This window comes from Geotrypetes seraphini, chromosome 5, assembly GCF_902459505.1.
Source record: "Geotrypetes seraphini chromosome 5, aGeoSer1.1, whole genome shotgun sequence".
NCBI classification, from domain to species: domain Eukaryota; kingdom Metazoa; phylum Chordata; class Amphibia; order Gymnophiona; family Dermophiidae; genus Geotrypetes; species Geotrypetes seraphini.
This window is the reverse complement of record NC_047088.1, coordinates 153,255,528-153,268,246: the sequence shown is the minus strand read 5'-3', so window position 1 is coordinate 153,268,246 and position 12,719 is coordinate 153,255,528. Positions and strand designations below refer to the sequence as shown.

Below are 12,719 nucleotides of genomic sequence, written 5' to 3'. Positions count from 1 at the left end.
CATCGGGGAACAGGACCCAAACCGCCACCAATGGATAACAGGCCCCAAAGCCGACACCGCCGACGCCCCATGCTCTCCCTGCTTCGGGCCGACCAGCATTCCTCTCCCCGACGTCAATTCTGCTGTCGGAGAGGAAGTTCCGCCCAGCCAGGCAGCGATTGGCTAGCCCGAACTTCCTCTCCGACAGCAGAATTGACGTCAGGGAGAGGAAGACTGATCGGCCCGATAGATCGCCAAGACAAAGTGAGTCCTGGGTGATCAACTCACTTTGCCTTGGCGAACTACCCGTCGATCGCGATCGACCTATTGGGCACCCCTGGTGTAAAGGATTCCATTGTTCACATAACTCTGTAACTCTTTTTAATAAAAGTTTTTCATTCTCTTTTACTGTGTCATCAAGAGTATTTTTTATCATGATACCTAAATATTTCAAGCTTTCCTCCTTCCATATAAATGGAAAAGAATCAAATAATCCTTTAGAACAATGACTTACTCCAATTGATTTTATATCAGGAAAATTTTCCAAAAGTATCAATCAGTTCCAATAAACATGGGACAGTAGTTTCTGGATTCCTCAAATAAAGCAGAATATCATCCGCATAAGCTGAAACTTTATATTCCCAATCTGAATAAGGAATACCCATTATCCCCTTTGCTTGATGAATAGCTAATAATAAGGGTTCTAATACAACATCAAACAACAAAGGAGACAAAGGACAACCTTGTCTAACTCCCCTCTGCAAATTAAACCACTCAGATAAATTATTAATATTCAATCTTGCCGAAGGGGAGCTATACAATGTTTTAATCATTTGTATGAATCCAGATCCTATACCAAACCATTCCAAAGCCTGATACATAAATTTCCATTCAACCCTATCAAAAGCTTTCTCTGCATCCAAAGATACAGAAAAAGCTGGAACTTTCATATCTTTGGTTAAATTTAACATATGTAACGCTAGTCTAGAATTATTAGAGGAATGTCTTTTATCAACGAATCCTGTTTGATGCATATCAATAATATGAGGGAGAGCCTTGGCCAAGCTTAAAGCCAATATCTTAGCCAATAGTTTTCCATCCACATTTATTAATGAGATAGGCCTGTAATTTGAAACCAAAGTAGAATCTCTATTTGGCTTTGGCAACACAATAGTTAATGATTCAGCCATAGTACCTTTAATACAACCTTTAGTAAGTTGTGACTGATATAAATTTAACAAATGAGGTAAAAGGAATATTATTTAAACTACCACACCCTCTAACAATGAATTCCAGTGCTTGATTTTATGTTGACTGAGAAATATTTTCTCTGATTTGTCACCTAGTTCAATGATTCCCAAACCTGGTCCCTCTTTTTGTTAGCTTGGAGGTCACCCATAAGTCAAGAATATGCTGCCTGCTTGTCCTGGGATAAAGCACAGTTACTTACCGTTACAGGTGTTATCCAGGGACAGCAGGCAGATATTCTTGCGTCCCTCCCACCTCCCCGGGTTGGCTTCTTAGCTGGCTTATCCTAACTGGGGACCGCGCGCCTCCGTCGGGTGGGAAGGCACTTGCGCACGCGCGGTGCGGCCTAGCTAGAACTTTCCAAGTTCTTAGAGTGCTGTCACTCTAAAATTGTCCGTACCGGGGCTCCGTCAGTGCCGTCACCCATCAGTCAAGAATATCTGCCTGTTGTCCGTGGATAACACCTGTTACGGTAAGTAACTGTGCTTTCCCAAATCTCAACTTCAGCCCCCACAGACTCTACAATTCATTGGAGCTATTCTGGACACTGTCCAACTCAGAGCATTCCTTCCACAACAACGTCTGGAAGCTCTTCTTCAACGTCTTCTTCAACGTCTTCCCGCTCTTCCATCTCAGCGAGACACATGATGGTACTTCTGGGTCACATGGCCTCCACAGTACACGTGACTCCTTTTGCCAGACTTCACCTCAGAATTCCTTAGTGGACCCTGGCATCTCAATGGATGCAAGTTTGCGACCCTCCTTTTCGACACATTTCAGTCACTCCTTCCTTGAAGAAGTCTCTCCGTTGGTGGATGATCTCTTCCAATCTTTCCAGAGACTTGCTTTTTCAAATGCCACCCTTGTCAGAAGGTCCTCACGACAGACTCTTCGACCTACTCTTGGGGCGCTCATCTCGATGGTCTCCATACTCAAGGCCTCTGGACCAGTACGGATCGTCAGTGTCGTATCAATCAGTTGGAACTCAGAGCGATCCTCAAAGCTCTCCATGCTTTTCAACATCTGCTTCACGACACAATAGTCCTCGTTCGGACGGACAACCAAGTCGCCATGTATTATTTCAACAAACAAGGAGGGACAGGGTCTGCCTCCCTTTGTCAAGAAGCTCTGGAAGTTTGGGACTGGGCAATCAGCCACAACACCTTCCTCAAAGCTGTCGACATTCAAGGGGCAAAGAATTGCTTGGCGGACAACTGGAGTCGTCTAATGCAACCTCACGAATGGACTCTCCATTCCTCACCTCTTTGCCACATTTTTTCACAGTGGGGAACACCACAGATAGACCTCTTTGCAACTCCCCACAACTTCAAACTGCCTCAGTTCTGCTCCAGGATATACTCTCCTCACAGCCTCAAGGCAGATGCTTTTCTTCTGGAATGGACGAATCTTTTCCTCTATGCATTTCCTCCATTCCCTCTCGTTCTCAAGACTCTGGTCAAATTGAAGAATGATCATGCCACCATGATTCTAATCGCTCCTTGGTGGCCGAGACAACCCTGGTACTCCCTTCTACTTCAACTCAGCAGCAGGGAGCCATACCTTCTACCAGTTTTTCCTTCTCTGCTTACACGGAGTCAAGGATCTCTGCTTCATCCCAACCTGCAGTCTCTACACCTGACAGCCTGGTACCTCTCAACATAACCCCTCTTCAGTTTTCTCAATCTGTAAGAGACGTTTTAGAAGCTTCTAGAAAGCTTACAACTAGACAATGCTATCACCAAAAATGGACTAGATTTTCTACATGGTGTTTTTCTCATCATAAGGAGCCTCAGCATTCCTCCTTATTTTCTGTTTTGGACTATCTTTGTGCTAAGAAGACGCGTTTTTCAACTGCTGTTGAAACTTTTTTTCCACTTGCCTTCCCGCTCGCGTGAAATTTTCTTCACGGAAGTTCTCTTCCTTATTTTCTTTTTCTATTTAAAAAAAAAACAAACAATATAATTCGTACTTTTCTTTCTTTTTTCGGGTTCGCCCCGGTGGGGCCTGTTGCCATCATCGAAGCCTCCGCCTTCGATTTAGCAGAGGCCGTTTTTACATTCATGCCCCCTCAGCCTGGTTTTAAAAAGTGCCAACGGTGCGCGCGCCCAATTTCTCTGACCGACCCGCACAATTGGTGTCTTCAGTGCCTGGATCCGGATCACAGGGCTTCCACCTGCACCCGTTGTGCTACACTAAAAAAACGTACCTTAAAAAATCGCCAAATCGGTACCGCGATGGCTGAAACCTCGGCGTCCACACCGGCGTCGACGACATCTAAGCCGGCACCCACTTCATCGACACCGCAGCGGCGTCGCACCCCTCAGGTAAGCCGGCTAAGAAGCCTTCCTCACTGGAGCGCCCTCCGGTCGCTGTGGCAAAGAGTCCAGTCCTGCCGACCGCGAGGCGCCCTCTTAAACGCTCCGCCTCTATAGAGGTGAGTGCATCCTCCTCGGCCTCCTCATCCTCTGGGCGTCGAGCGGCACCCCAGGTACCGCAGAAAAAGAAAGCGGTACCGGTGCCCTCCTTGGACGACCGTATTGCGGCCGTCCTTCAGGTGCAGCTTAAAGAGCAGTTGCAACAGCTCCTTCCTGCTCTCTTAGCACCGAGCCTTCCAGTCCCGGTCCGGTCTGAACCACCGGTACCGGCCGTGGAGCAGCCTTTATTGTCGGCTTCTGTGCTGTCGGTACCGGTTTCTTCTGCTGCTTCAGCCTCCATGCCGGTATTGTCTGCTGAGCCGAGAGGTCTCCATCGTGCGGTCCAAACAACTGACCCCACACTGGTGTCTGATTCTTCTCGACACCGCCAACCTCTCACTTTCCCAGGTACCGCTTCACTGCGCTCCGGTAAGTCGGCACGCAAAACTAGACATACTGAACCTTCGACACCGGAGTCACAGGATCGTGCCTCCCAAGTCAGAGATCCTGATCTTTGGGACGACTCTGAAGAACCTTTATTGTCCAAAGATGAGGTGTCCTCCCCTGAGGAAGACCCCGCTGGCCGAGATCCTTCTGCCAAGCATGATTCCTCCTCCTTTACGTCTTTCTTAAAGGAGATGTGTGAGTCTCTCTCTATTCCTTTGGAGGCTGAATCTAAAAAGTCTAAAGCTTTTCTTGAAGCTTTGGATTTTGATCAGCCCCCAAAGGAATTTCTCAAACTGCCCTTGCATGATATTTTACGAGAGACTTTCTATAAAAATCTGGAGACACCCTTGACCATCTCAGGTGCTCCTCGGAAATTAGACACATTATACAAAGTGATTCCCATCCCGGGTTTTGACAAACCTCAGCTTCCACACAAATCATTGCTGGTAGAATCCACCTTGAAAAAGTCTGCCGGCGCTAGTGTCTATGCATCTGTCCCTCCTGGCAGAGAGGGCAAAGCTATGGATAAGTTTGGCAAGCGTCTCTATCAAAACGCTATGCTCGCTAACCGCTCAGGTAATTATGCCTTTCATTTTACCTGAAGCACCTTATCCAGCAGCTTTCCTCTTTTCAGAAATATCTTCCTGATCGAAAACTCCCTTTATTTCAGCAATACACTTCTAGTCTGTTGCAACTTCGTAAGTTCATGGTGCGTTCAATTTACGACACCTTCGAGCTCACTTCTAGGGCCACAGCCATGGCGGTTGCAGTGAGACTTCTAGCTTGGCTTAGAATCTCTGAACTTGACGTGAACCATCAGGACCGCCTTGCCAACGCTCCATGTTTGGGGGACGAGCTGTTTGGAGACTCTTTGGACTCTACCACTCAGAAGCTTTCTGCCCAAGAGACTTGCTGGGACACACTCTTAAAGAACAAGAAGAAGCCTCCACCTTCTCGTTCTTTTCGCCAGCAAGCCTCCTACCAACGTCGCTACTCAGCTCGTCCTCTTCCTCCGGCTCAACAACAACCGCGGCGTCCACGTTGACCACAACGCCAACAACCTAGAGCTCAACAACAACAGGTGGTAAAACAACCTGTACCATCTAAACCAACTCAACCCTTTTGACTTTCTTCTCCACCTAAACCAACTCAACCCTTTTGACTTTCTTCTCCAGGACATAGCAAGTCTTCCTCCGTCCTCTCTCCTGCCCCAGCATATCGGAGGTCGTCTATCCTTTTTTTCTCAGCTGTTGGGAGATCATCACCTCAGACCAGTGGGTCCTCAACATCATTCGCCAAGGCTACTCTCTCAATTTTCAGACTCTTCCCATTCCAAGTCCTCCAAAAGAGTCTGCTTTAAACACATCTCAGTCCTCTCTTCTCCTTCAAGAGATCCAATCCTTTCTTCTTCCTCCAGATCAGAAGGGGCAGGGATTCTACTCCCGATAGTCTCTGGTCCCCAAAAAAACCGGGGACCTCAGATCCATTCTAGATCTCCGAGATCTTAACAAATGCTTGGTCAAAGAAAAGTTCAAAATGCTTTCTCTGGCCACACTCTATCCTCTTCTCACTCAGGGCGACTGGCTATGTTCCCTCAATCTCAAAGAGGCCTACACGCACATCCCAGTCAATCTGGCCTCCAGACAGTATCTCCGTTTCATGATCAATCGCTGCCATTACCAGTACAAGGTGTTACCCTTCGGCCTTGCCTCCTCTCCCAGGGTCTTCACAAAGTGTCTCATCGTGGTGGCTGCTTTTCTATGCTCCCACCATCTTCAAGTCTTCCCTTATCTAGACGACTGGTTAATCAAGGCTCCTTCCTCTCAGGCAGTGCTTCATGCCACCAACCAGACCATCCTCTTTCTCCAACTTCTGGGTTTCGAGATCAATCTGCCCAAATCACATCTCATCCCCACTCAGAGACTTCAGTTCATAGGAGCGATCCTGGACACGGTCCTCATGAGGGCGTTTCTTCCATCCAACCGCCTTCAGACTCTTCATCATCTCTGTCAGCAGGTGCTTCCACAGCTCTCCATCTCTGCCAAGCAAATGATGATACTCTTGGGTCACATGGCCTCGACAGTTCATGTCATCCCCTTCGCACGTCTTCACCTGCGCACTCTTCAATGGACCCTAGCTACCCAGTGGTCCCAGGCGACGGATCCTTGCTCACGGCACATATCTGTGACATCATCTCTTCGTCAATCTCTACAATGGTGGTTGAAATCTTACAATCTCTCCAGAGGCCTCCTGTGCCATCTGCCGCCTCATCATCTGGTCATCACCACAGACGCCTCCCCCTATGCCTGCGGAGCTCACTTGAACGAATTCCAAACTCAGGGTCTTTGGACTGCCCAGAAAAAGAAACATCACATCAATTTCCTGGAACAACGAGCGATGTTTTATGCCCTCAAGGCTTTCCAGCATCTTCTCTCTCCTCAAGTTCTACTACTTTGCACAGACAATCAAGTTGCAAACAGGGTGGGACAGGCTCTCACCTGTTGTGTCAGGAGGCCCAAAAGATTTGGTCTAGGGCGACAGCTCACCATTTATTCCTAAAGGCTGTCTACATTCAGGGAGAGCAGAATTCCTTAGCAGACAATCTCAGCAGAATTCTCCAACCCCACGAATGGACTCTCGATCCCATGACTCTCCAGTCCATTTTCACTCAGTGGGGAACTCCTCAAGTGGACCTTTTTGCAGCTCCTCACAATCATCAGCTGCCCCACTTTTGCTCCAGACTCTACTCCCCTCACAGTCTGGCAGCGGATGCGTTTCTCCTGGATTGGACCAATCTATTCCTTTATGCTTTTCCTCCTCTGCCTCTCATGTTGCGGACCTTGTTCAAACTCAGGAGGGAACAAGCCATCATGATTCTCATTGCCCCACGGTGGCCCAGGCAACATTGGTTCTCTCTTCTGCTTCAACTCAGTTCCAGGGAGCCCATTCTTCTTCCACTGTTTCCTTCTCTGCTCACTCAGCAGTCCCTCTTTCATCCCAACCTGCAGTCTCTGCACCTGACAGCTTGGTATCTCTCGGGCTGACCTCAGCTCATTCACTTCTTTCTCAGCCTGTTCGTTCTATTCTTGATGCTTCCAGGAAACCGGCTACTCTTCAATGTTACCACCAGAAATGGACCTGGTTTTCTTCCTGGTGCCTTCTGCATCATCATAATCCAACTTCGCTAGCAGTAGAACTGGTGTTGGATTATCTCCTTTCTTTGTCTACTTCTGGTCTCAAATCTACTTTTATCAGAGTCCACCTCAGTGCCATTACTGCTTTTCATGAGCCAGTTCACGGAAAACCTCTCACTGCTCATCCTTTGGTTTCCAGATTCATGCGGAGTCTTTTCAATGTGAAACCACCTCTCAAGCCCCCTCCTGTGGTCTAGGATCTTAATGTGGTTCTTTCCGCCTTAATGAAACCTCTTTTTGAACCCCTAACCACAGCTCATTTAAAATTTCTCACTTGGAAAGTGGTCTTCTTTATTGCTCTCACCTCTGCCAGGAGGGTCAGTGAGCTGCATGCACTAGTTGCCGATCCACCTTTCACAGTCTTTCACCATGACAAGGTAGTTCTGCGTACACATCCAAAGTTTCTTCCTAAGGTTGTCTCTGACTTTCATCTTAACCAGTCCATTGTCCTGCCTGTATTCTTCCCGAAACCTCATTCTCATCCTGGAGAACAGGCTTTGCATACTTTGGACTGTAAGCGTGCTTTGGCTTACTACTTAGAGTGCACTAAACCTCACAGATCATCTCCCCAACTTTTTCTCTTTTGATCCTAATAAGTTGGGTCATCCTGTTTCTAAACGTACGTTATCCAACTGGCTTGCTGCTTGCATATCGTTCTGTTATGCTCAGACGGGACTGACGCTGGAAGGTTCTGTCACGGGCCATAAGGTTAGAGCTATGGCAGTGTCTGTAGCTTTCCTCAGATCAACTCCTATTGAGGAAATCTGCAAGACTGCTACTTGGTCCTCAGTTCATACTTTCACATCTCATTATTGTCTGGACACATTTTCCAGACGGGATGGACACTACGGCCAATCTGTTTTGCAAAATTTATTTTCATAGTGGCCAGCCTTCCCTCCATCCCTCTTTTTGTTAGCTTGGAGGTCACCCATCAGTCAAGAATATGCTGCCTGCTTGTCCTGGGATAAAGCACAGTTACTTACCGTAACGTGTTATCCAGGGACAGCAGGCAGATATTCTTGCATCCCACCCACCTCCCCGGGTTGGCTTCTTAGCTGGCTTATCCTAACTGGGGACCATGCGCCTCCGTCGGGCGGGAAGGCACTCGCCACGCGCGGTGCGGCCTAACTAGAACTTTCTAAGTTCTTAGAGTGCAATCACTCTAAAATTGTCCGTACCGGGGCTCCGTCGGTGCCGTCACCCATCAGTCAAGAATATTTGCCTGCTGTCCCTGGATAACACCTGTTACGCTAAGTAACTGTGCTTTACTAGCAATTAAGCATTAAAAAATCTACATGCGTGAGTGAGTTCCAAAATGGTTCCCTTATTTGCCAGAAAGTCTCCCCTTTTACTGTTGTAAAATAGTGTCATTCCAAAGATGGTTACATGATTATTAAAGACCTCCATTTTGCCATAGTGGGTGGATCTGGAGTCAGCCAAACCAAAATAATGCATTTTTCTTAGCATCATCTCACTTTTCTGCACAAATAGGTTATCCCTACCAGCAGGTGAAGATAAAAAAACAAAACAGTTCTAGCAGTGACATCACTGGAAAAGCTGTGGTGCCCTCTGAAAGATTTCAGTATTTTTCTCTACCTTTACCTGCTAGTAGGAACGGATAACCCTTTTTTGCAAAACAGTGAGCTGACTATAGAAAAGAAAATTATCAGGTAAGGCATTTTTCCTTTTCCCCAGAAGCACTGTTCTCTTCAAATTTTTTTAAAAACCTCTAGGAATAGGTGCCCTGATATCAAATGCATCAGAAAGCATCTTTGAGCTTAGCGACCGGCGAACATGCCACAATGCAGTGACATGTGCAGATATTTTCCCAAAGCATATGTCCTAATATTGCTGTCTCTTGGGAGCACTTATAGCATTTATCTTCTTGTCGCAAGGTGGCCTTAAATGCTCTTATGTGCCGAGATATATAATTTCAACAACATTTTGTATTGCATTTCCCACTGAGATTTACAGTATGGTGGTTTTGCATAAGCTTTTAAGCATCTCTTGAGCAGATCACCCAATATGGTCATAGCTATGATAAAATTGTAATGGCACAGGTCAGCACAGTGGGCAGGAAAGTAGACACATACTTGTAAGGATGCAATTATTTGAATGCAAAATAATCTTTAATAGTGAAATGATATTCATCCTGCAAAGCATCAAAAAACTTCTTTCCCCTCCTCTGTAACAGCATGACTGGTATGTGATACCTTTAGAAAACCATCGTCTAAAGCTAGAAGTGCCTAGTGAAAAATATTTATTTCCACCTATGGATAATAAAGGGGTTACCCAATAAGAAAAGCTATTGGTGTTTAATACCCATTGCCATGCTTGCCTAAGAGGTCTATAAATAGGACAATTAGTCATAATGCATCCCACTTTAGCCCTATGTACATTCAATATACAGTGGTACCTTGGAAACCGAACTTAATCTGTTCCAGAACCCTGTTCCAGTTCCGAAACGTTCCATTGAAAATAATAGAAACGGGATTAATCCGTTCCTTGGTCCCATAAACTCAGACAGCAAGACCGGCAAAGTTAGCAAGATCGGGACCCCTACCGGCACAGACTGCAAGATCGGGATCCCTACCGGCACAGACTGCAAGATCGGGACGCCCACCGGCACAGGCAGCAAGATCGGCAACTGCAAGGGGTGCTCAGCCCAAAGCTTCCCTCCCAAGTGGAAACAGGAAGCTGCGACAGAGAGGAAGCTTTGGGCTGAGCACTGCTTGCAGTTCGGATTCCGAGGCAAAAATTAAGGAAAAAACACCGTTCGGATTCCAAGGCGTTCGAGTTCTGGGGCGTTCAGATTCCAAGGTACCACTGTATAGCAGAAATGCCATGGGTGACTAAGGCTTGTCTCTACTCTTGTAAGGGAAAATTGTTCCGTGGAGTGATATCAATCATTATTAATATGTCTCTTTTGGCACATTTTGGCAAATGATTTAATATTTAATAGGACTAAACAACTCTTATTTTTCTGGGTAGACATTACTGAATATGGAATACACGCTTCCCATTCCATAAGAACTTAGATATAGCTCTTGATAAAATTTTTAATGTGTTTTGCAGATATAAGGGGTAGCATTTGAAACATATAAAGCCACTGGGGCACTGGTATCATATTATACTATATAAAGCAATTTTCCCATTAAGGATAAGGGATATGACTTGGACTGTATTAGACCAGTCACAAACCGGAGGAGGAGCTCATGAAACTGTTAGTCTCATGCCGTATTCTTTTCAATTGTAACACATTCATTTATGTACCTAATTGCATTTTGTGAATCAGTAGAATTAAAATATAAAGGAATTCCAGATTTATTTGCAGTAGTGAAGAAATGTTTGTTTAACATTTTAATTATGCGGCTGCTGAGAATTTGATTTAATTGGTCTCTGAACTAATAATAGATTTTTTAAACAGAGTATTTAAGAAAATTTCTCAAAATTGATGAAATCACCACAGTTTACCAGAACACTTCACAAACACTCCCATTTCAAATGTTCTATAAAGACAATTCTGATATCTGTGAGATTAGTACGGGGTAATGAACGAGGGCCGTAATCCAGTTGAGTTTTCAGGATTTCCCAAATGAATATGCATGAGATCTATTTGCATACAGTAGAGGCAGTGCATGCAAATAGATCTCTTGCATATTCGTTGAGGAAATCCTGAAAATCTGACTGAATTGCAGCTCTCATCCCACCCACCCTGGATTAGCATATTAATTCTAATAAAGACCATCAGAAAAATGTTCACTTGTCCATGCAACAGTACATCACGCTGTTTTTAAAGGCAAATCTTTCAGACACCTGTCCTTATTAAGAGCAGGTAGGCTTTTTTTCTGTGGTCCCTTTATGTATAAATACATAAATCTCAAAGGTATCAGAGCAGTATTTAATCTACATAACATGTAAAGTTGGGAGTATTTTATAAAGCTATGTATGCTTTATAAAATAGTTTCTTCAATAATCCCTTTTCTGTTATGTCTCAAGCTCTCATTCCACTTCACAAATCACTCCTTTGCGCCAGGAGTGATTTGTGAAGTGGAATGAGAGCTTGAGAAGCATGGTGGGTCTGGAAAGCATGCATTTGAAGCAGTGAAACCGATACCCCTGACGCAGCAAGATAAAGTGAAACTGAGGGTTCCCCGTTGGGTTCATTGGCTGTAGTTACATTGTGAACTGAGAAGTGCCTGGATGATAGTAGCAGCTAAGTGGTTTTTTTCTTTTTCATTTGCGTCTAGTGCAATATCCTGGACCGTAGTGCTGTTGTGCTCCCTTGCCCACAATATCATGATATGGGGCTATGTACCCCGGCGTGCTGCTTGATATCACTCTGCATGCTATTACAGTGTCTTTTTTTTCTACAGTTTTTTGTTTACAGTGCAGGAGTGTTGATTTTGGAAGAAGTGGAGTATTTTGCCAGATGAAGCAGAACTGAGGCTTTTTCTCCACTTCTTTTTTCTTTTTGTTTTCTTTCTGCTTTCTTATACCTGTGCTATGTGGATGATTAGTGGGTGTGAAAGACGTTTTAGTGTTACAGAGTGTGTATCTTTGTCCATATAGGGTTCTGAGTTGAGTGGAATATTTGAGATATCTGACCCTTATCCCTAGGTGAAGAGTTTAGTGACACATTTTTTTCCCATGTCATTTTCATTGCTTAGCACTGAACTGCAGGGAGCTCTTACTCTCTTTTTAAGGTGGGAGGAGCAAGTGCTCAGAATAGTGTTTGGATTTCTGCAACTCCCAGATTGCAGGAAGGGATTGAACGCCTAGTGTACTGATTCTGCCAGGGACTAACAGAAAGAAGATTATCGAAGGTGAAAACATAATCTTGCACTAGTATATATGTACGTTCTTGTGCACCTTTCAGCTCTGCCTAAACTATGTCCCTATGTATGCTATTCTCAGCACACATACTTGCATATTCATTTATGTCATTTTGTAAGAACTATTTTTCATATGTGAAACATGACTTGCAAGTTACCCCTGCAACGTTGATTTATAATTTGTTTAAATTCAGTCTGGAGTAAAAGATATGATGTGTTCTATATATCTACATTTTTAACAGGTTTCTAATTACGAGGAGGACTGTATCTGCTCCTTTGGTTTTATCTTTTTTACACCTTGGCATACGTGTACATTGTAAAAGAGGAAGCAACGGAAGAAACGAAGAAATCGGCAGTAGTGAAGGAGAGGATGACCAACAGAGGAACCTCTAGGCCTAATGGTGTAGGCCAGACTAAAATCTGCCAGTTTAAGCTGGTTCTTCTTGGAGATATGGCTGTGGGAAAGTCCAGTTTAGTGTTACGTTTTGTCAAGGGACAATTTGATGAGTTTCAAGAAACCACCATAGGAGGTAGGATGTGTTTAGACAACATATCCAATAGTGCTTAATATACAATCACATGTGGTTTATTAAGTTTCATGT

At 44.9% G+C, this 12,719-nt stretch overlaps 1 protein-coding gene across 3 annotated transcripts in view; it reads left to right on the top strand.

The window, feature by feature from the left end:
* The window catches only part of LOC117361507 (ras-related protein Rab-5B-like), a 64,315-nt gene that overhangs the window by 9,760 nt on the left and 41,836 nt on the right, over positions 1-12,719 (top strand). For all 3 annotated transcript variants that reach the window (XM_033946940.1, XM_033946942.1, XM_033946941.1), the window contains exon 2: positions 12,360-12,647. In XM_033946940.1, coding sequence (XP_033802831.1) covers positions 12,488-12,647 — 160 coding nt within the window. In that variant the 5' untranslated portion in view covers positions 12,360-12,487. The remainder of the gene's footprint in view (positions 1-12,359; positions 12,648-12,719) is intronic.